Source organism: Sander lucioperca, chromosome 15 (assembly GCF_008315115.2).
Source record: "Sander lucioperca isolate FBNREF2018 chromosome 15, SLUC_FBN_1.2, whole genome shotgun sequence".
Taxonomy (NCBI): domain Eukaryota; kingdom Metazoa; phylum Chordata; class Actinopteri; order Perciformes; family Percidae; genus Sander; species Sander lucioperca.
The window spans coordinates 7643416-7667514 of NC_050187.1; the positions used below are offsets into that span (position 1 = coordinate 7643416).

The window sequence follows — 24099 nt, forward strand, 5'->3', positions numbered from 1 at the left end:
CTATGGAGAAAATGTATTCTAGTCTAGTCAAACCGTTAATGGAGGTAAGTATTTGAATGCATTTTTTTATTATGTGGCGTGAGCCAAAATATGTCTTCATATAAGGGGATGTACGATATTTTGTTTCATCGTCAACATCGCGATGTATGTGGGATATTCACATGGCACGTCCTGCGATGTGAACTCTTTTCTTTTTTGCTGCTTTATAGAAAAGTAAACTTTCACTGTTCTCCTTTCACATGATTGTTAGCGGCCGACCCTTCCCCTTTAAGACAGGTGGCCATGTGGGAAGGGAGGCTCGCCCGTGTGTAGAAAAGTACCATAAGACACAGTGGTGAACATGCTTTTCCATGGGTACACAGTAGTCAGTGTTTTATGTTCGCTGAAAAGACTAAATGAATCACCTGATTAATGCAACGTTATCACGATGTCTCCTGGCCATTTTCCACCGAGAGTTGCCAGAAAGCTGTTACAATTAAGGCTAAAGCTAATTTAGTTAGCCTTAAGAATCAAGGGGTCTGTCCCAACTAACGTTAGGGTACGGAACCACGAAGCTGGAAACTAATCTACAACAGCAGTCTGGGTGTGATATAACCTAACTGATATATAACTGATATATAACTGATTTAAGTGTTCTAGCAGGCCCCGCTAGTCAACCACAACCTTTAATTTACAGGAAGCAACATGCATGCATTATTAATATCATTGACTTTAGCCTGGATTGATAGTATTATACGAATACAATGGTGTCATGTCAGTCAACCAGTGTATTTAACTACCTCATTTCCAAAACCACTTCAGAAGAGTAGTCACAGCGCTTACTTACTTTGGTGTTTATAAAGTATTAAAGTTCAACCAACAATGGTTGACATAAGAACAGCTCCTTTTTCATTTTTATTTTCTATGTAGCTTCACTCCCCTACAAAATCATCCCAGTAGTTGAGAATGATTTATTATTTCCAAATACAGCTATTTATGTCATCTTATAAAAATGTATAATTGTTTTCATATCCCAATATATTTCGCACAAAGAAAAAAAATATTGCAATGTCAGTTTTTTCCAATATTGTGTAAGCCCTACTTCATATACAAAAATGTAAAGCACTAAGATAGAAATGGTTAAGGATGTTCTACTGAATTAGATTTACTTTTAAATCAAACCCTATACCAAAGGTTAGAGAACAAATCTATGAGTATAATTTCCCTAAGATCCCCATCCTTATTCATTTACAGCTCATGGAGTAGCTTCTTTTGTACATTTCAATGTGTTCATGAAGTAAGCCTTTACTTTCTCTGTCAACTAAAAACACTATCACAAAGCTATGACTGAGCTGCTGGGTTTTGTCAGAAAGCGTCTTACAGAGTGTATAACTATCTAGTGTTAAAGACTACGGTCACATAACATGACTTCAGAGGCTAGCTGAACAAGCAAAACAACTAAGCTAGCAAAACTGGATTGAAACAAATCCTTTAAGATTCCCAGATGTAGGGTTAGGCTAACCCTAACCCTAACCCCTAACCTAAAACTAAAGCACACACAGAATTTTTCAGACATTACAGATTTGTGAAGAATCAACACAGTGGTGAGGTTTTTCCCACCCAGAGAAATACAAGGGCACAGTCAAAGAATTGTGTTTATTTAATTAAATGTTCACAATGTTTCATACAATACGTAGGGGAAACGAGAAACACGGTCCTCACCAGATTCGCACAACACAGATACAATATTCAGAAGAAGAAAAACACACAAATTCCTCTAGTCAGACATTTTATCCAGCATGGCTGGGCGAACCATTTTGGAATGTAACCCCAGTTGGTCCACTACTCAAAGGAGGCAAACAGAAAAAAACTGGATATTCAAATTGGGTACTTTAATACCGGGTGGCCTCAATGAGAGGTGAGGGGGGCCTGGCTATCCCAGCAAACATGGTGAATGCATTAATTCTGACGCTTTCAGCGTCAAGAAAGTCGTTGTGCGAACAAGAAAGTCTTGCTTTTTTAAATCATAAGCACAGACATTCCGTTTATCTTACGAAGTGTGTAGATTTATTTCAATGCTTCATAGTGGATGTAAATTTGTATTATTACTTAATTTAATCTGTAAAAGATTATGTGAATGTCAAGAGACCCACAAGCAATCTTTGTACCCGGATAGTAAAAGATATAAAATACCTAACAAAAACAAACCAAACAACAAATACCATAGTAAAAATAGTAAAATACAATTGACAATTATGTATATATTTGATTTTTATATAAATACATTTACTATCATAAATTTAAAAAAAAACATTTCTTAAAGGGAAAACTATATAGCTTTCATCTTTAATAATTGAATTAATTTTAATTTTTTATTGCCACATTAAAATCACAGAAAAAAAAAAACAGAAAACAGAGTGAAGAGGCTGTGTAAGTGTTGTCCAGCAGAAAGAAGCAGACCTGCCAAGACCAAATACAAATTTAATTTTCATTAGGAGGTGCAGGTTTTCTTTTTGTTTTTTTAGATTGAAATGCATCTACCATGCCAAAATGAAAAGTCAATCAAGTGTCCAATCATAGCTTGGGGGTGGGAGCATGGGCAGAGTTTATCTTCCCTTACAGGTCACATTAAATATAATTTCCTGCGAGCCAGTTGGCAGAAGAGGCATTTAGATTTTATATGATTGTCTGCATTTAATTATGATTTATTAAATACATAGACCTACATAAAATAAAATACAATATGAATTGTATTTCTCTTATTTTCTTAGATTTTTTCATTGAAACATTTGATTTGTATGTCAGGCAAGGGAGTCATCAAATTGTATGCTGAATTTGTTATTATTTTCAGACAGTTATATCTGCTCATGAATGACTAATTTTTTACCCTTAAGGCAATGGGAGAGTTTACCACACTGTAGTTGTCAAGTATAGATGTTGTATGAATTACATTACTTTACATTTATATAGTCCATGCTTTTATCCAAAGCGACTTACAGTAAGTGCATTCACCCATGAAGATGACACCCAGAAATTGCAAGAATAATGCAAGTACATGAAATTCATCAAAGTCAAGTACCAGTGACTTTAATCAGACTCCAGCAGCCACCGGTAGCCAGTGCAGGGTGTGGAGGAGCAGTGTAGTGTGTGAGAAGTTGGGTAGGGTGAAGGCCAGCCGGGCTACTGCATTCTGGAGGAGCTGCAGAGGTTGGTTGGCACTTGCTGGCAGAGCACCCAGGAGGGGGTTGCAGTAGTCTAGACCCGAGATGTTAACAGCCTGATCCAGAACCTGCGTCGCCTTCTGGGTGAGGAACAGACCTATCTTCCTGATGTTGTGAGCATATGCAGCTGTGGGTTATCACAGCAATATTGGCAGCAAAGGTCAGCTGGTCAAACAGTGTCACACCCAGGTTCCTTGCAGTCCGAGCCGCAGACACCACAGAGTTCTCCATGTTAATGGAGAGGTTGTGGATGGGAGATGCCTTCCCTGGAAGAAAGAACAGCTCAGTCTTGTCCAGATTGAGCTTCAGGTGGTGTGTCGACATCCACTGAGAGATGTCAGCCACCTGGGTTTTCAGACCATGGAAAGGACAGAATTAGTTGTCATCTGCATAGCTGTACTATGAAAAGCCATGTGAGTGAATAAGAGCCCAGTAACTTGCTGTACAGAGAAAAGAGGATGACACCTAGAACAGAACCTAGAGGTTCCCCAGTAGTGAGGCTACAAGGTTCAGACACAGAACTTCTTTAAGTTACCCTGTAAGTTCGGCCTTTGAGGTAGGATTGGAACAGGGTGCTGAGTCTGAGACTCCCAGTTCTTGGAGGATGGAGAGGAGGATCTGGTGGTTTACTGTGTCAAAGGCTGATGAAAGGTTCAGCAGGAGGACAACAGAGAAGAGAGAGGCAATACATTAAAAACATTGGCAATGAACACTCAGAAACATCATTTAACAGAATCCAGGTTTTTCAGAACCGTCAATCTTCAAAGTTGTATACGTCGGATGGGTTGGATGCCCTTAAAATTCACTTTCATTTAGACTTTCCCTTTTTTTAACTCACCATACACATATGAACAAACTCTCCCATATTCATCATGCTTTTTCCGATCAGTCCAACTTGGGAAATGACCATCATAAACTTGCTTGCTGCACCCAATCTGGAATTAAAAAGCTGGCTTACATAAAGTAACTGGGTGACTAAACTGAATCCATTCCACACTATTGTGAAGTTTAAAAAATGTTTCTTCACTTTTTCAAGTGCTGATGTTATGTACATACTGAATCAAACTCAGACCTAAATTACATTTTAGTAATCCACACGATCCCAAGCCAATTATGCTGCCAAGGTGGAGGTCTCTTCATGTAATTAACATCTGTTTCATTTTTGTGATCTCTGCCAGAGACCACACATTTTGTCCTTTCATGCAGCTACACGGCATCCACATGTATCTCTGCTTGTGCTGGCGACTAGAGAGGACATGATAACTCCAGGTCACTGAAGTGGGACCTCAGGCAACCCAGAACATCCGCCAGAGAGAAGAGCTTCCTGGTCCCAGCCCCTAGGGGCTTTCTGGAGCCCAGGGACTGGCCCTCACCAAAGTGATCAAGTCAGCTGGCCTGGAGAGGAAGAGCAGATATATTTAGTCATTTGTATCTGGAATTATGGAATTGTTACTTAACCATTTTATTGTAATCTTGGTTTCAATGTGTTTAAATGAATTTCTGACAACATGATGTCCTGCATAATACATGATTTTCACTGTCATGATCATCTTATTGATTTGCATGCAGATATCTTCTATCGGTTTCTACATCTGTCTGGAGACTCCACAGCCATGTTTTAGCCTTCTCCACTACTGGTGTTGTGACATTTTCCCTGGGCCTCTCCCTGCTGCTCTATCTAGATGTGCACACATTACCCCTGTTCTCTACACCCTCCCCTGCATTTTAGAATCGATTTTAAGATTTTAATGTTTGTTTTCATGCCTTAAATGGCCTGGCCTGGCCTGGTATTTGTCTAAGATTTTAACCCTTCACGAGCACAACAAGTCATTGCGCTCATCCAATCAACTGGTTTTAGAGGTCCCAAGATCAAGGTATAAACTGTGGGGTGATCGGGCTTTCGCCATCCGCACTTTTACAGATGTAGCTCATTTTTAGATCCAAACTCAAAACCTTTTTATTTAAATTGCTTTTAATACAGAGTAGCAGGGTGACATTTCCCCCCTCCTCCTCCTGTTTCTATGTAACCTTTTCTGATTTTATTGTTTTCTATATTTTATTCTTTTTATTGTATGTTATGTTGTTTTACTCTTGGTTCTTGATGTAAAGCACTTTGAATACCTGCTGGCTGCTGTAAAGTGCTATAAAATAAATGTTGGTTGATTGATTGATTGATTGATTGATGTTTAGGCAGATAAAAGCAAAAAAGCAGCCTGCCCTATGCAATTTTTTGGTGTCTGCTTTCAGAGTCATAGATCTGTTACTCAAACTTGACTTCCTGGATCTTATGTCATGTCTCACTGGCACCTGAAAAGGTTCCATTTCACAATCTAACATTGCTAGACTAATGTTGTCTCAATATGTACAGTGTATAGTAATGCTTTATTGATGTTAAAATGTTACACATGACACCTTTAAATAAAAACTGACAGCCTTTTTTCTTACCTTCCCTCTGTGTGTAATCCCGTTGTGTACAAGCTCTCCTGAGACGGCAGACTTCTCCCGAGAGTCCATGGTGCACCATGCAGAAACTGTCTGCTCCTTCTGGTTTTCCCAGCAGGCAAAACCTTTACTTTTGGATGTTTTCCTGTGCGTCCTGCATTTCATTTTGGGGAAGGTGTGTGAGCCGCCATTTGTGGCCCCCCAGTTGTGTTCGGGCCACAGGGGATCGGTCTGGGTGGCCTGGCTGGTGGTAGCCCTCTGCAGGCGCACAGAGATCCTCTGGGCTGACCCAGTCATCAGGGTGATAGACTGAGAGTCCAGAGCTGGACCTGCTGATGTGACTACTGGGAACGCAAACACCTCATCCTCATCTGAAGGCGAGAAGAAAGAAAATTATTAAGGGTGATAGAATAATTATATAGGGTATTTCACACTGCTCCTTAAGGTCTCCTAAAAGGGTAAGTAACATTGGTTGGGCTGAAAATGTCCCAGTTGCTATTCTTTGGGCCCTTATGCATCCCTGTGGAATGTCTCTATTTGGAACGACAGCTTTTCTTCCAAATATGTTATGCTCATGAATATTTAGATGAGCTGCACGCTGATTGGTTGAGGAACCACATACATATACATTGGAGACAAGACAGCAGGTCTCATATTTCAGACACTGCAAGGTTATACATTGTTTGTCTGCTATTTCTTTATTAAATTCACTTCTGAGACTTTTTTATGCGAGAAATCAACCATATAAAGCTCAAATATGGGCCATTTTACGAATATTGTTGGCTAATTGCAAATTTGGTAAGATGTATTTGACTTCAGGAACTCCAGACAGTCTGATGAGAAAGCGGGAGCCTGCTGGGCTCCATACCCAGGGAAAAGTCACCGTTTCTGGGTTACTGGACTACCGGGGCTCAGGGCGGAGGGCTGCCAGCTGCCGGCATAACTATCATATATTCACAGTTTGAATTTTGTCACGGCATGTATATCACAGCTACCCTAAGGTCTTACAAAGCTAACACTTTCGTCCGATTTCAATTTAAGGCATTTTTGTGAATTTGAGGGGTCTCCTTAGGAGGAGCTGCTAGCTAGGCTATGTGTCCCATTTAATCCTATGGGAAAAGATTGCCGCTACACTTTCGGCATAACTAGCGGCGAGGCAGTAACCCAGGCAGCACTGGCCGCTGAATTCCGACACACAGTCGGACAAAATTTGCAATTACCCATCAATTTTCGTAAAACGCCCCATATTTGACCTCTACATAGTTGATTTCTCGCATAAAAAAGTCTCAGAAGTGAATTTAGTGATAAAATAGCAGATGAACAATGTCTACAATTTCTGAGATATGCGCGACCTATTCAGAAGACTAACTGATCTCAGATCAGTGGTGTAGCCTATGTAAATGTTGGGGCATGACAAAGATACAGACTAGAGCCAAATAAGGAGGAGCCAATCGTTGAGATTTGCCCGTTTTCAGAGGCAGTTTCAAATTGTGAGATTTGCAGAGGAAAGAGGTGTCAATGGGATTTTGAGGTTCTATGTATGTCCTATTTACCCTCCAATCTGTCGTTATTCAACTATGACAAGGTAAAATCGGTTTTGCATTCTATCACCCCTTTAACAAATCAAATTTTCATCATAGTATAAAATCAACTTCTGTTAAATCTGATGTAAAATAACTAGGGTCGGGACTTTAACGCGTTAATTAAGATTAATTACGCAAAAAATAAATAACATAATTTTAACCACACTTATTTTTGCACCGCGGAACGTTTTTCAATGAATGAGTTTCGACGGACCGATTATACTGGAGCACCAACTAGCGTTCTTGACTTCCGACAACAACAAACCACAGTGAACATGAACGAAGAAGCTGACGAGACCGCTTTGCTTGGCCCCGTGGATGGGAAATTTTGTTTTAAAAAACGAAAGGATGGAAGCGTCGACAAGAGCATGGTTGTGTGCAAGCTATGCAACAAGGAATTTGCGTATCACCGCAGCACATCGAGCCTCAAATATCACCTCAACGCAAAACACATAGGAGTTAGCGTGGACGTTAGCCCGACTCCGAGTAAAGTTACAAGGACCCACACCCAACCCACACTCCACCAGATGACTGGTTTCAGGACCAGGGTAACTAATATTTATATGCAATTAAAATGCGATTAATTTTGATTTATTAATTACAAAGCCTCTAATTAATTAGATTAATTTTTTTAATCGAGTCCCGGCCCTAAAAATAACCTCAAAAAGTCTTTGTAACTACAATTTGCTTTATATGTATAAATTCATTTTTCTATGCTGTTTGTCACTTTGTTCAGTAACTGCCTTTGCTGAAAATTACCTCCACAGGTGGGCACGGCCGGGCTGCTGGGCAGTGAGCTGTGGGTCAGTCTGGCTGGTGAAACGCTGCTCAGAGAGCTGGAACGGATCAGCTTCCTACAGGCCAGAACCAGCAGCTCCCGACACTGTTTATGACAGTTAACACCACAGTCTGCAAAGGAAATATAGACACATCAGCTTATAATCAGAGCAACTGTGTTCTATGCTTCAAGACAGATGATTGCCAGATTACATTGCAGTAATTATAATAACTAACATTTAACATGTTCAAATGTATTACTTTTTTGGATGGTCTTTACAGAATAATGCAATATAATAATACCTTTGCACTTGTAGCCCTGTTTGATGATTCCCCAGAGCTGCAGGTCCAGAAATGTAAGGAAGGGAGAGGTAGGTACAGAAAACTCAACATTAGAAAATGAAAGCATGGCAGCATGTCCCTAATGCCAAGTCTACTACTGACTTACAGTGTACTACTACATTTACCTGACAGAGAAATGTTACTGGTTTATGTTGCAGATTCAAATCTTACTCACAAAAAAAACAATTGAAATGTGGAGTAATCACAGATATTTGCCTCACAGACTCATGACGCCACCCTTCATGCCCAACCCGTTCTCATTCCGAACTTGTAAAATAAGGATGTTTGGACAGTGGCTGTCAGCATCTGATGCGACGAAAAAGGCATCTTTCAGCGTGTTTGTGTAACGCACTGGGGAGAGCAGCAGTTAGATAGGATTTAGCGAGTAGTATGTAAGGGGGAATTTCCACATAAGGGTGTTGGTTGGGGTGGTGGATGGGTCAAACACAGGACTCAAGAGAGCGGGGTTCACGTCCTGCTTGTCACGCTTGCTACAGTTGTTTTTTTCTTTCCTCCCACGTGTCACAGAACCGTACACTCACCCACGACCCTTTCCTAAACCCAACCGTCCCGTAGTTCCCGTGTGTCATGGAACCATAAGCCTAGCCAGCCTATTTGAAGGACACACAGAGAGAGTCCTCGATTTATATTTATTATATTAGACTGATTGGCTCAAGGCAGGCCTGTAAGTTTAATTGCAATGTTTGCAAATTTTCATTGCTTTGAGGAAAATTAAGGAGACATGAAAAGTGCAGTAAAATCTTATGATTAAGATAATCTTAAAATACACACAAATCCAGCACAGTGTTCACAGAAGGTGGGCTTCAAGTATGTCATCTCCTGGAAGCTGTGGATGAAACCTGGACCCATCTTACACTTGAGCAGTGGGTTGGCCCGGAGGAAATATGCCATCATCTCATCCTTACTGATCAATCCATCTCTGAAAGAAGGAGAAGCAGAAATGGTAAAAAAAAAAGAAGTTATAACACCTCAAAACAAATTAATCTGTTTGTCAGAGACTTCAGATACTGGCGCAGAATCTAATGACTAGATGCAAATAAAGTCACATCTGACCTTCTTTCCTTCAAGAGAAGCCATTGCTTGCAGCTGGAAATGTTATATGATTTTGAAAGTGGCTACACTACCCGGAAATTACTTGGAAGTGTGGAGCATGATGCTGTGACTAGGTTGGACTAAAAAATAGTTGCTGTAGGTAATTATTTTAACATTTACACTCACCAGTGATGGGAATAACGGTGTTATAAATAACGGCGTTACTACCGCCGTTACTACCGGCGTTACTTTTTTTCAGTAACGAGTAATCTCATTGATTACTCTTTATAACGCCGTTACCGTTACTGCCAAAAAATGCGGCGCGTTACTATATTTGAAGCTGTTTTTTTCATCAGACCAACTAGATCTCTGAGTCTGAGCTGAGAGGTAAAGACTGTTTTTTACTGTTCATCCTTGGTTAGTGGGCAGTGCACAACACAAGCGCATAAATGCTGACGATTGGCTGAGATTGAGTAAAATGTCATGGTAAGCCAATCAGAGGTAGAGTTGGGCAGGTGTTCGAAAGCACGCATAGTCAGACACACAACGAATAACACAAGCGAGTCAACGAGTGCCATGTTGGCCATTTCCACGTCGTACTTTAACGAACTCCTAGAGATTTCATCCGATCAACTTCACATTTGGTCTTTAAGACATTAAAGATGAAAAGTTATTAAAATAGGGCATGTCCGTGGCGGGGCGGCCATTTTGTGCGTTTCGCCATCAAAACAGGAAGTGGGTGTAACTTGGGTGTACATTGTCCAATTGATTCAAAACTTTTCAGGATTCATAAGACTCTAAAGGCTGTTATATACTGGACGCAGCCCAGCTGGCGCGTACAAATGTGACGTCATGGGATTGCCGTGACTATTTATACCCGTGCTGGTGCTTGCGACACTAGTTGCAGTCTTCTCCTGAACAGAGGTGGCGCTAATGAGCAAAGGCTACAGACGTTGCTCTTTCTACGGACTAGAAGAAGAAGAAAAAGGTAAACAACGGCAGAACTGGCAGCAGCATTGCCGTCAATGCTTCGATTTGATTCGATGACCTACTTCGTCGGCTCAAGCCTTTCATTCACCATAAAAGAACTCATCTTAACCCAGTAAGTTTAAAAGAGAGACTTGCAGTCACTCTGACAGTCCTGGCATCCGGTTGTCCGCTTTGTCGCACGCCGCTGAAAAAAAAAGAGCCATGCGCGACCTCTGCTCGCGCGCCATAAATCGGGCGCGCCAGCAGGATATTACATAATTTTGACGTCACGGTGGCGCGCGTCACCTTGGATGCGTCTAGTATAATTCACGTTTAACTCTAAGGACATTTACCGGACAAAATTGACTCAAAGTCATAGCGCCACCTAGTAGGAAGTAGGTCACCTCTAAGTCAAGGTGCTATACTTTAACGAACTCCTACTAGAGATTTTATCCGATGGACATCAAATTTGGTCTGTACCATCTCAACACCTTAAAGATGAAAAGGTATTAAAACTTTTCGTCAAACACTGTGGACGTGGCGTGGCGGATATTTTGAGTGTTTAACGATAAAAACAAAGAAGTTGTTGTAACTTGAGTGTACGTTGTCATATCTGCTTGAAATTTCTCACAATCAACAAGAGTCCAGGCCTGAGTACATATACAGGCCAATATTGACTTTTGGTCATAGCGCCCCCCACTGGCAACAGGAAGTCAGCCTTACATGAAACTTATGTGTGGTCTACATGTGATACTGAGCCGCCCCCTATACTTAAACCACGCCCCTTTTCATAACATTTGAACCGTTTAAGAGTCTTGTGTGAGGTATCATTGAACTCAGCAGAGAGTTCCTTATTCATTGGTGATGGTTTGGCCTGCCCCCTATGCTTAAGCCACGCCCCTTTCATAACTGGTGACCCGTTTAAGGTAGAGTCTTATGTGAGGTATCAATGAACTCAGCAGAGACTTCCTTTTTTATTGGTAAAAGTTTGCCCTGACCCCTATGCTTGGGCCACGCCCCCTTTCACAGCTAATGAACTGTATGACGTAGTCTTGTGTGAGGTATCATTGAACTCAACAGAGAGTTCCGTTCTCATTGGTCATGGTTTGGCCCGCCCCCCATGCTTTAGCCATGCCCCCTTTCACAGCTAATGAACTGTATGACATAGAGTCTTGTGTTAGGTATCATTGAACTCAGCAGGGAGTTCCTTTTTCATTGGTGACAATGTCTGAGTGCCGCGCAAATGCACAGTCGCATGGAGCGGCGTCCACCAGTAACCCCAAAGCGAGCAGAGGCACGAGGGCCTGTCCAATGCTGCTTGCAGCTTTAATTTAATTTTGGTATAGTGCTTAACAAGCATAATTTAATTTTGCCCAGTTGTGGCCTGTTGAGGTGTTTTGTTATTTGTATCGATCCACTATATAAACATAATATCTACATACATGGCATTTGATTGGAGGCTAGTCTCACTTTGTCCCACAGCAACATTAAAATAGTTTAGATTTGTGTACATTGTTTCTGTTAATAATGTATTGTATTAAGTGTCCATTTCATTATAATATTCAGATTTATCATAAATAATTGAACATGCACATGTATTTTAAGTTCCGTTAAAGAGGGGTGGAGGTGAGGTCACATTTGAGCATTTAAAAATGTACTTGAAAGTAACGCAATAGTTACTTTCTGAAGTAACTAGTTACTTTCATAATTTGTAACTGAGTAACTAATTTAGTTACATTTCTGAAGTAGTAACTAATAACTGTAACTAATTACTTTTTAAAATTAACTTGCCCAACACTGACACTCACTGATCTTTGTCCAAAACGCAGAAGGAGTCCAGGAAGGGAAAATTAGCAGCGATGCTCTCAAAGTCCTCTTGAGAAATATAGCCATCATGGTCATGGTCATAATTCCTGAACACAGACTTCCCAATGACAAGAAACAAATTAGACACATACATCTCTACTTCTGTCCATCCAGTAGCTGTGTTTATGTTGTCTACTCACATCCACCACCTTCCTGATGTGTTTATTGACCACACAAGGGTCTGGTTTGGTGGAGACCCCAGAGGCCCAGTCCAGTGGGACCAGGAGCTTGTTGGGAGTCGTTGGAGAGGTGGGCTGTAAGGAAGGACATAGTATATGTACACAGGACTTATTTCAGCAAATATGCTGTTACACCCCAAATACAGATTACCAATTCAACCAATAGTTCCACTGGAGGAAAATGTATCAAGTTTGTTAAAATGGCACACACTCAGTGTGAACAAACCTGAACACAAAATACAAACCATTTTAGCTGAAACTTACCAATGATTTGGGGTTACGTGGTTCCCTTAGCAATGACAGCTCATAAATCTCATCTTCGGTGTAGTAAAGGTCTAAAGAAAGCTGAAAATACAAGGGTTTGGATATAAATACAGTAGTTTTAAAAAATTAACAATTGAAAACAACATAGTAAGTGTTCATTTAAAGCATTACACCACTGATTATTTGTGTTAATCACTCATTGGTGTGAACAGTTGGAAATATATAAATGCTTTTTTTTCTCTGTTGTATTACAGTGGTTTGGTGGTCTTCCATTAATCAAGCCACAGAGCACTATGCTGTAGAGCATTTTCCAGTCTGCTGTTTCTCAGCAATATTTTGGAAAAAGCAATGAGAAATCTTTAGTTTTTAAACTGCATTGTTGAAAGCTGTGGTGAGAGATGTCTTTGTGTTGTGGGTCAGTGGGTGGAGCTCCATTGGAAAAAGGTGATGTCATGTTTTATTGTGCACCTATCAGGATTTAGCAACATAAAAATCATAATCTGTAAGAGTTATCAGGTTGTTTGCTGATGTTGCCATACCACTGTTAATGAAATCACACCCACACAGACCTGATGAAGCAGATAAGATCCGTCCATAAGTAAGTAAGAATGTTTTAACTTTGATTGTTGCTATTTTTATCCAAATTCCCAGCCATGTACAGTACAGTATACAGACGGAATATAATGAAAACAGCGTTCTATCTTTAAAAATGTATTACCCTTTTTGTCTTCCCCCAGATACAGAGATACTGTATGCATATTTATAACCAGTTTTTTTCTTTCAGCTTAAAGATACTATATGTGGAGTGGTTATCGCTCACCGTTAACAGGTAGATGAGGTCCATGTTGGGCTCCACCTGGGCCACTACACTCTGCAGTGACACCAACTCATTGAAGGTGATGTAGAGCTGATGCATCTTCACCAGGTTCATCTTCTTACTGTCATGAACCCAGTCAGAAAAGACGACATGAACTGCGATCAGGTCCTTAAGGTGCACACCCAGGATGGGGATTTTAAAGCCCTGGCATTCACTGAAGGCCTTTCGGTAACAGGAGTAGTTGTTGTTGGAAGAGACCAGCTCTGTCATCTCGCTCCAGATCTGGGGGGGGGGGGCATTTGGGTTAGTATAATGATCAAATCACAAAAGTGGTGTGGCAATTCATGTAATATGCCTCAATGGTTTTACTGTGGGTGCATGGTGTGCAGGTGTATCCTCCATATGTCAGAAGTGTTTGGAATGCACTACTCAGCAAATCAAGTGCCTTCTTTATGGAGGTCATAACCTGGTTCCTCTACGGTTACTACTACTGATAGATAAAGGAGTGTCAAAGTTGACACTACGATAAACACAAAGACATGGATAAGCAGAGGAAACCCTATTTGAACTTGTGTCAATTTTTTCTTGAAAAATTGTATTCATTTGTAGTTTTAGAAAAAACTGAGGATTTTTCTACAGACTTCATTATAGTAAACTTGCCTGGAGCCAGCCTCTTGTTGTTATTTAAAGAACTACAACAATAGGCATTTTTAGTATCTCAACCACTCAGCTATGAAAGATGTTGCTTTATTGATAACAATCCTTTATAACTTTTTCATCCAATTTTTTATGCTTTATTTAGATGGTGACAGAGAAAAAAGGGGAGAGAGACAGGACAACCTACAGGCTGAACCCCCAGCCGCTGCAAGAAGGACTACGCCTTAATGGTACACACTCTACCTGCTGAGCTAAATGTTATTTAAGCTGTGAAATCATAATCACAATTACAACAAAAATCTGAAACAACCACATGGAAGCCTGGTTGCCCTACAAACACATTACTACTGGATCTTGGATAACCATGTATAACCAACCCTTATATACAGTGGTATGGTTAGAGTTAGGGTTTTTATGCTGTAGGAATGCATGTGTACTGAGTGTTTGTGTGCAAATAAAGAGAGTGCATTTAAAAGCTGGTACTGACTAACCTTCACAACTTCTGGAGCCAGATAAGTGTGAGTCTCCTTTAGTCGAGAAATGGAGCTGTGGCTCAGTCCCCCCACCACTGCCATCAGAGTGTTGAAGTTCTGCAGCTGCAGAAGTTTCTGTTACAGAGATGACACACGGTGAAACTTGTATCTTTGCATCTTTACTGTCTATCTAATCAGTGTCTGTTGTGTTTTATTGCAAAAGGTCCCAGTAAGGGTGGTGACAATGTAATGTGTATGACATTATCATCACTATCATGGGAGGTCATCCAGTTTCCCCCAGTTGACTCCCTGACGAAGGCTTGTATGCCGAAACGCGTCAGAGTTTTTGTTAGGTTTAAGATGACCAAGCCATAACAATAAAGGCTTTTTAATTTTTCTAAAGAGAGTGCCTTGGAGTTTCCTGAGTTTTGCTAGCTTCCCCCAGTTGTTTGTTGTGGACGCAGTTCACAACATCTTTGATAATACAAACAGTTCAAATAAAACCTACAGTAGGCTTTAAACCTGCATTAAAGAAAGCAGCTATAAGCCATGTGTTTTTTCTGATGGTTATTCAGTTAGCAGTGGTGGAATGTAACTAAATACAGTGCATTTACTCAAGTACTGTACTTAAGTACAATTTACTTTACTGCAGTTTTCCCACTTCATGCCACTTTACACCTTTACTCCACTACATTTTTAGGAGGAAATATTTTACTTTTTGTTCCACTACATTTATTGAACAGCTATAGTTATGTTTTACTTTTCTAATTTAGATTTAACATACAAACCAGCTAAATTAGCCTAACCTAAACCAACGTAAACATATTAGTGCATCAGGACGAACAATAGTCTGAGAATAGTCAGGCTGTAGCCCATATTTTAGAAATACTGAAGTTATAAGTCATATGGATCTTTTGTATCTACAGTAAATTTCTATTTTATTAATTTCCCAACATAAAGTTCTAAATATAAAAATAATATAATAAAGCATTTGTGGATACATGCTATATCATTTATTTATTGAATCATTGATCTAAAAGTACAAACTAAAATTCACTGGGTCAAATGGGCCCAATTCTGGTCAATATACAATGTCAAGGTACCTACAAATCGGGTTATTTTGACTCAGTGTGAGACAATTACACATCAACAGCAATATAAAAAAATCCCATAAGGACCCATTGTCTTGTTTGTAGTTTACTACCCATGGTATCTTTTGTTTTTCACAACAGCACAAGTTAAATTACAGCAAATAGAAATGTGTCAAACAAGCCCTTAGGCTGTATTTCTAAACACCGGATTGTGAGTTATTTATATAGGCTGCACACAGGATGGAAGAAATGTTCAGTAGCCTATAGTGTGTCAGCAGCATAACATGTAGTCAGATATAACATATTACACAATAAATAATACTCACAATATTAGACAATAAACAGCTGAATGATGATACAAAAGTGCACTGATTAGAAATGAAGAGGCAGGAAAAAACCAGGAGCTGTGGCGCCTCCCAGAGAGCACAGGTATAAACTCTGCTCTTTTGATAATTAGGGGTCTTCTTTCTTTTTTTCTTCTGTATTTTTCTCTGCTAAAAGTGCAACAAAAACTGTAAGACCAAAAGTCAGGTTGGATGCATATTCCATCCACTACTCAGGTAATTGATACTCAATGACCTTAAAGTCACGTTGTAACAATCAAGGCTACATTTTTGCAATTATCTCATATACGGCTTGGCTCAGAGTCATAATTATTTTATCATTTTAATCTCCATAAATGTCATCTGGTCGGGGTGGAAACGCATCTGCAGCAGCATTTTACATTAAGTAGGCTACTCACTGCCCCTGAAAGCTATCACCTCTTAGCCTTCACAGACGCATTAGTTTGAGGTGTCACATCCTGAGCAGTTGCTAATTTCCGATTATTATTTAAGTGCTTATGTGTGAGCTTGTTTATTAATAGTAGTGGGCCAGATTGGACCGGTGCTACCAAACGGTGAGTCATTGAGTGCCTTACAGAAATTAGGACTGTATTCACGACATTTTCTATTTCCCCACCTAATTTGACACTACACCTGAAACCAGCAGAATGATGTGTGATCTTGTTTCAGAAGTTTATCAGTTTTGCACATGTGATGTCGCTATGGCTGTCGTTGATTGCCTCAATTTGTAGGAAGATGTGTGTGTAAAACCACGTCCCCGGTGGCGCCATCAGTAAGTCACCTTTTCTAGGGATAGTGGCCCTCATTTATGAAACATGAGTACGACCAAAAACAGGCGTAGGACGGGCGTACGCCGATTCCTACGCAAAGCAAGGGATTTATCAATTTGAACGTGAGCGTAGGCTGCGATAAAATCTCATGTCTAGTGTGAACTCGTGTACGCAAGTTTTCGAGTCAGTGTGGACTTGCGGTGCAGCAAATAAAAAGTTTAACAGGAGAAGGAGAAGTCATCAGTTGATCACTTATCAGCAATGGCAGATCTGGGTCTTTTAAAAGACCTCTATTCGCTGGTACAAAAGTGCACATGTACGCGCACGGGCCACAGTGGAGTGCTCCATCGGATTGATTAAGGGTAGATGGCTCATGGTCTTGCATCAGCGGGGGGACCCTACTATACATGGCAGAAAAATTCTGCAACATAGTTTTAGCCTGTGGGGTTCTGAGCCAGATGACCCGATGCCCAGAGACCAGTGTCCAGCACAGCCCCAACTGGGGCTATACCAAGGAGACAGGATATTATTCCTCGCTTCTAAAAGGTATAGTGTTATGTTTGGCAATGATAGCCTACTCAATACAGGAAACATGACGATGCACAACATTTTTATTTATTCTTCAGGTTTTCGTTCCTCTTTTAAAGTGTCGTCAATGGCCACAAGTGAACGATTTATTTCTGCCATTGACCGAATTATTCCGGCTTGTTTTTCCAGCCCCTCTGCTGTCAGGAGACAGTTAGGGTGGTGGTCCTGCACCGGGGGCGGAGGACACGCGCTCTCCCTCACAGCTGTTGCCTGGCTCTGACTCATGAAAAAAACAGTAAAAGTAAAATAAAGGACACTGCATAAACTCCGCTACTGTGTGTTTATTTAAATATAGGTAAACCATATAGGCCTAAGAGATTGCAATATAAGCCTGTATATTACTATTAGGACTATAGCATACGTCAAGGATGTATAAATTAAATAAACTTCAGCTGGAGTCTGATTTACCACGGCAACACTGTTGACTGCATCAGTGATCTCTTTCCATTCCCCATTCTTTCTACAGCCTTTAATACCAGTTTTCAGGCTGACAAATGGTGAACCTGAGATATCAGGGTTTCAATCTCCACCTCTGAAAAGTGCCGCTTCTCAGCCGGATTACGTCTCGCCATGTCATAAATTGTAGGGGCAAGGCCTCAAAACCCAGAATATATTGGGGCGTGATATTTAAATTAGGATCGTTTCCAGCTGCTGCATTTATCAATGTACGACCATTCTTACGCTCTGATTGGTGTGATACGAACGTTTCATGAATCACACGTGAAGCCTGCCGTAAGATGATTTCTGCGCTCATATCTGCGCTGGTTTCTACGTTAGGTTGATAAATGAGGGCCATAAAGTCTAGGGCTTGAATCCCCCAAGTGGCAAAGTCCTATTTGCCAACAATGTAGCTATTCTTGCATGTGGTAGGTTGCTCGTTGAGGTCAATCAGTTTTTTTCAAGTATGCTAGAATTTCTTTTGCGGATCAAACTGATCTTAAAAACCAATCCATAATAATGCATGCAGCCCACTCTTGTAGCTGATGGCAGTGTGTTAAATAATATGATCCTTGATTCTCTTCTATGATAGGAGACAGGATCACTGAGAGGGCCATTAGAACACTGATCCATGTCTTTTAACATTGATGGGCAAGTAATGGAGAAGCTCTTTGAATCTTTTAAGAGGACGATGCAAACAATATGTACAAACCTACCAGGAATATTAATGAAACAGCTTTTCTGATGGAAGGATTATGAGTGGATGTTACATTGACAATGTTGGCTTCATGGAAGAAATATTTTCAAAAACAGGAATGAAAGACTGTTACTTAAGATCGGATGCCTGTTGCATGTGCCATGGTAGTTAGTCAGATCCTTTAAAGATATGGTAAAATTGTTCAAAACACCTCAAATATGCTATCAATGGCACTTTATGTCATTTCTACATACAATTTGCTCTTGTTTGTGCATATACCTTTGCAATAAAGCAACACCTAAATACTTTGATGATTTCATTATATCATAACAGATCGAATGTTTCAAATGGTAGTTTGCAATAAAAAGTCCTGTGTGAATGCTTGCACAAACACAATAGTGCTTTCTGTGATGTAGTGCTGAACAGACTCTGAATTAATGAAGCATATTGCATTCAACAGAGAAAAAAAATTGTAGACCTTTCTCATAATTATGATTTCTGGAGGTCCCGTGACCAGCAACCGCAATGCAGCAGAGAACTAGAGCTCCTTACCCACCTCCGCATTTCATTGAAAAACCAGGTCTATTCCTTTTTCTTCGACGCCAAATCATTTTATCTGTTATCACAGTGACTCAGTGAAATGCCTGCAAGCGCGAAAAAGCAGGTCTCATTGTCGTCTAAACTAGAACTCGGACAGAGAAATCTGCTAACATGGCGGCAGCTAACAGAGCGGTGGCTAACATAGCAACTGATGCTAGCACAGTGCTGAACATGGAGGACTTGATCGCTCAGGTCTTGGAAAAGCAACAAAGTGTGCTTGAATCAGTGGTCTACAACGCAGTGAAGAGAGCGCTAACGGAAATTAAAGGTCCTATGACATGCTGCTTTTTGGATGCTTTTATATAGGCCTTAGTGGTCCCTTATTACTGTATCTGAAGTCTCCTTCCCGAAATTCAGCCTTGGTGCAGAATTACAGCCACTAGAGCCAGTCCCACAATGAGCTTTCCTTAGGATGTGCCATTTCTGTGTCTGTAGATTTAAATGCTAATGAGGAGGAGAGAGGGGGGGGCAAGGTGGAGGGTGGGGGTGTGGCCTTGACCAACTGCCACTTTGCTTGTTTGCAAGCCATGATGTCTCTTTCTTTCTCATGGGCGGGCCACATTCTCTGGGCGTTGCAGAGTTAGCTGGTGCTAGGCTAGCGCAAGTCAACAGTATCTGCTAGCCTGCCATTAAAAGCAGTCTTACGCACTCCACAGTACACCCGAGGCAAATAAATTATGACTATTGATGTAAATCCATGACAATTACGCAAGTTTATCTGCCACTGAAATTAGCATGTAAACTGTCCGAGCTTACATGACTTTTCTGTCAGCAATTACCTAAAGTTAGCAGTTAGTCCAGCCAGGTATCTATCAAGAGTGTAGCTATACTGTTAGCTAACGTTGTCACTCCCCACAATGCATTGAACTGTAACGTCATCTCCACTAACGCTGCCAGTCTCAATCTATCAGTAGCAGCTAGGCTAATGTTATGAAAGGGGCTAGCTTTATTAGCTAGAGTAGCCTACCACAAGTTATTACCTGTTCATCAGTATCTTTTGGTGCATCCGGAAAGACGGATGGAACCACATTCGTTGTCAGTGACTTATGGTCCTTTAGATTGCAGGGGTTTTCAAAGTCGTCTGGTCTAAAACCATAACCAGACTGAAAGTACATGATAAATACTGGCTGTTCGGTTTATAGTCTGTTCAGGCTCAGTGGTTAGCACTTCTGCCTCACAGCAAGAAGGTTCTGGGTTCGAATCCAGGTCGTTCCGGGCCTTTCTGTGCGGAGTTTGCATATTCTCCCCGTGTTTGCGTGGGTTTCCTCCGGGTGCTCCGGTTTCTTCCCACAATAAACACATGCATGCTAGGTAATTAGGACTACAGTTGAAAATTAGCTGACTGGCTAACACTGGCGCATTTACAGAAATGTTGATTAATGTGCATTGTCCTAATCAAATAAACTTACAAACTAAATTTAGCCAGACTGAAAGAACATGATGGATGCTGACTGTTCAGCTTATAGTATGTTTGTTACTCCAACTAGATTGGTGTGTTTTTCACATAGCTTATTTCAGAATTTGATAGCTGGTTGAGACCTAGTTCTAGGGTTTTTGTAACACCGTTCATATTCAGCATAAGAAGTTCACCAGACCTGTTTGAACGTTCCTGTAACTTCAGACAGGAGGGGTAATTGTGGGTAGGAGTTTACGCATGCTGCGTTTGATGTGGCCACGTATCTTACAGATAGGGGTTGGGGTCTGCGGTCTCAGATGGTTAGGGTATTTATTAGGGCCCGAGCGCCGACAACGGCGAAGGCCCTATTGGAACTGAAGGAATTATTATTATTAGGGCCCGAGCGCCGACAGCGGCGAAGGCCCTATTGGAACTGAAGGAATTATTATTATTAGGGCCCGAGCGCCGACAGCGGCGAAGGCCCTATTGGAACTGAAGGAATTATTATTATTAGGGCCCGAGTGCCGACAGCGGCGAAGGCCCTATTGGAACTGAAGGAATTATTATTATTAGGGCCCGAGCGCCGACAGCGGCGAAGGCCCTATTGAAACTGAAGGAATTATTATTAGGGCCCGAGTGCCGACAGCGGCGAAGGCCCTATTGAAACGGAAGGAATTATTAGGGCCCGAGCGCCGACAGCGGAACTGTATGACGTAGAGTCTTGTGTAAGGTATCATTGAACTCAGCAGAGACTTCCTTATTCATTGGTCATGGTTTGGCTCGCCCCCCTATGCTTAAGCCACGCCCCCTTTCATAACTGGTGACCCTTTAAAGTAGAGTCTTATGTGACGTATCAATAAACTCAGCAGAGACTTCCTTTTTATTTGGTAAAGGTTTGCCCCAACCCCTATGCTTTGGCTACGCCCCCTGTCACGGCTAATGAACTGTATGATGTAGAGTCTTGTATGAGGTATCATTGAACTCAGCAGAGATTTCCCTTTTCATTGATGACGATTTGCAGTGTCTGAGTGACACGCAAATGCACGGTCGCAAGGAGCGGCAACCGCCGGTAAGCCCAACGCGCGCAGAGGAGCGAGGGCCCGTCCATCGCTGCTTGCAGCTTTAATTCCCATTGGTTCAGCGGGACCCTGAACACAGCATGAGATCTGAGTCTATAAAACTTTCTGACACACCTTTTCCTTTGTCTTTCTGCCGCAGCTGACGTTGTGAAAGGAGACACGACAAGTGCTTGTGCTAAAACTTCCATTTTTTTAAACAAAGTGGATTTAATTTCGGTGTTCCGGTGAGCACCATTGGATCCTCTGAAACACGCATCGGTGTTTCAGCTCTGCAGAGTTGTCTGATTTCCTTCTAGAGAAAAGTGTGGTTACACTTTTCTCTAGAAGGAAATCGGACAACGCGGACCGCTTTTCCCTTCCGAGTCGACTCTGAACAGCTCCACACACCCTGCGCGGGTGGAGTTGTTTCGTTAATCATTGGCCAAGTGGTTTTCTGTTCCCCGCGGAACAATCCGCCAGACAACTTAACGGACTGCACACAGTAAGAGGCCTTATAGTGTTCTGGGCAGAGACATGTATGTGTGTTTATTAATGTAATAACTGCTAATGCTGCAACTGTGTTATGACATTAATGTGATTTGATTAATAAGCGCTACCGGTGCGCCTTGATTATTATCTTAAATAGTAAATTCTACTATATTTTAATAGCAGTTGTTTGTGATTATTTTGTGTATTTGTTGTAATAATTGCTGGTTGAACACAGTCAGTGCTCGAATTCACCCTTCCTTTTGTTCTGTTAAAGGATACCAGATGGATTAATCAAATTAATTCAGATCTGTATTTTAAAGGGAACACGAGAGATGAGACTGTTTTACAGTTCAGTTATTGGCCCCTGAGTTCAGGGTGGTGCCCCGTTTTGATTGTTTGTCAATTTGGTAAAGTTATTAATACCCAAAACATCTTTGATAATTTGCCAATAATTGAATCTGTACCGCTACCAATTGCCAACACGCACGTCACCTCACCCACTCCCGCATTGATTATATTTTGTGTTCTAGTGAGCTTAAGGCAATGTTCCACACGATAGCAATAGAACCAGCAATTCTGTCTGACCACAATGCGCTGATAACCACATTCTGTTGTGATATGTTAGGAGAAAGATCTAGAAAGTGTGAATTTAATAACTCCCTTCTCCAGAACACAGCTTTTTATGCAGAGTTTAGAGCAGGGACGGACTGATAATCTGTGCGTTCAGGAAAAGTCCAGAACAGCCGTCCAACATCCATCATTAGATGTGACAATGGCTAGTAGAAAATGTAAGAAGAAAGGTGGATGCAAAAAATTCAAAGACAAGAGGGCCAAGTCTCTCGAGACTGATGCAGGAAAATGCAAAAAGCTCACAGAGTTAATTTCACATCAGTAAAAGGTAGGCCTGCTGGTAAGTGCCAGGAGCAGGACACATTATAATAGGCTGCCTTTATCCCTATCTTAGTGAATTGCATAGTCAGCTATCAACATGGGTGTGCATCATGATTATGAAAATGATCGTGCCATTTAGTGGTCAAACTTAATGTGTTTAATCATTTCTGTTAGTTTAATTTGAAACGTTAAACATGTTAGAAATAATTAGTTAGTTAGAAACTTCGTTGTATATGAGAGGCTGTAGTGAGCTCACTTTTGCTGCTAGGATGAAGACTATGGTATTGAATTAAATGGGAAAACATCAGGCATGCATTGGTACCACTCTAAACGTGCTAACAAACAGGGAAGGGGGCTAAATAATTCACCAAATTTAACCAAAAGTTTAACCAAAAAATTCTAGCTTGCACTTTCTGTCTGTCTTCCATCAGAGTGCAGTTTTTCCTTGTCTTCCATATTTGCGTTTACTAGCAAAGACTGAACTGGCAAAGACCTGGGGCCCGTTTCAGGAAGGAGGTTTAACAAACTCTGAGTCTAACCCTGAACTCTGAATTGATTTACCCTGAGATGGGAAACTCTCTGAGTTTTCGGTTCCAGAACAGCTGATTTGAGTTGGTTCAATCAACTCAGAGTAGGTTCACTCCAAGGTTATTATAGTTTTGCATTTTTAATTAGTTTTTATTTTTATTTCGTTTTGACTTTTTGTTTTCAAATTCAGTTTAGTTTTAATTAGTTTTTAAAGCGTGTTTGCTAGTTTAGTGTAGTTTTTATTTTTTGAAAATGCTTAGTTTTAGTTTAGTTTTTATTAGTTTTAGTCTTAGTTTTAGTCTTTTTTGTAATATTTGGGTTATTTGTCCGGGGATTCAAAAAGGTCAGAAAAAGTATTGTGTAATAATAACTCAACAAAAACATCATACCATTTTAGAAATATGTATTCACAATGTATTGAACAATAACACCAGTACATAAAATGTAGCCTACATATGGTCATAAATATGTAAACAGTCTACACAAGACGCCGCAGTAAGAGCAAAATGTGTGACGTGTTCCAGGAAAAAAACCTAAATAGCCAACAGACTAAAGACATACATGAACAGGTGTTTTGAACTTTGGTT

General features: G+C 40.8%; 1 protein-coding gene across 5 annotated transcripts in view; it reads right to left on the reverse strand.

Annotated features, from left to right (window-relative positions):
* Positions 1-3743: 3743 nt before the first annotated feature.
* Positions 3744-24099, reverse strand: part of rasgrp3 (RAS guanyl releasing protein 3 (calcium and DAG-regulated)) — a 76390-nt gene continuing 56034 nt past the window's right edge. For 4 of the 5 annotated variants that reach the window (XM_035992267.1, XM_035992269.1, XM_031319791.2 and 1 more), the window contains exons 8-17: positions 14641-14757; positions 13496-13774; positions 12676-12756; positions 12373-12486; positions 12175-12290; positions 9137-9284; positions 8306-8342; positions 7985-8134; positions 5646-6013; positions 3834-4595 (exon numbers count right to left, since the gene is read on the reverse strand). In XM_035992267.1, coding sequence (XP_035848160.1) covers positions 4587-4595; positions 5646-6013; positions 7985-8134; positions 8306-8342; positions 9137-9284; positions 12175-12290; positions 12373-12486; positions 12676-12756; positions 13496-13774; positions 14641-14757 — 1419 coding nt within the window. In that variant the 3' untranslated portion in view covers positions 3834-4586. Of the gene's footprint in view, positions 4596-5645; positions 6014-7984; positions 8135-8305; positions 8343-9136; positions 9285-12174; positions 12291-12372; positions 12487-12675; positions 12757-13495; positions 13775-14640; positions 14758-24099 lie in introns of all 5 variants that reach the window. The other variant, XR_004895210.1, reaches the window with a different exon arrangement.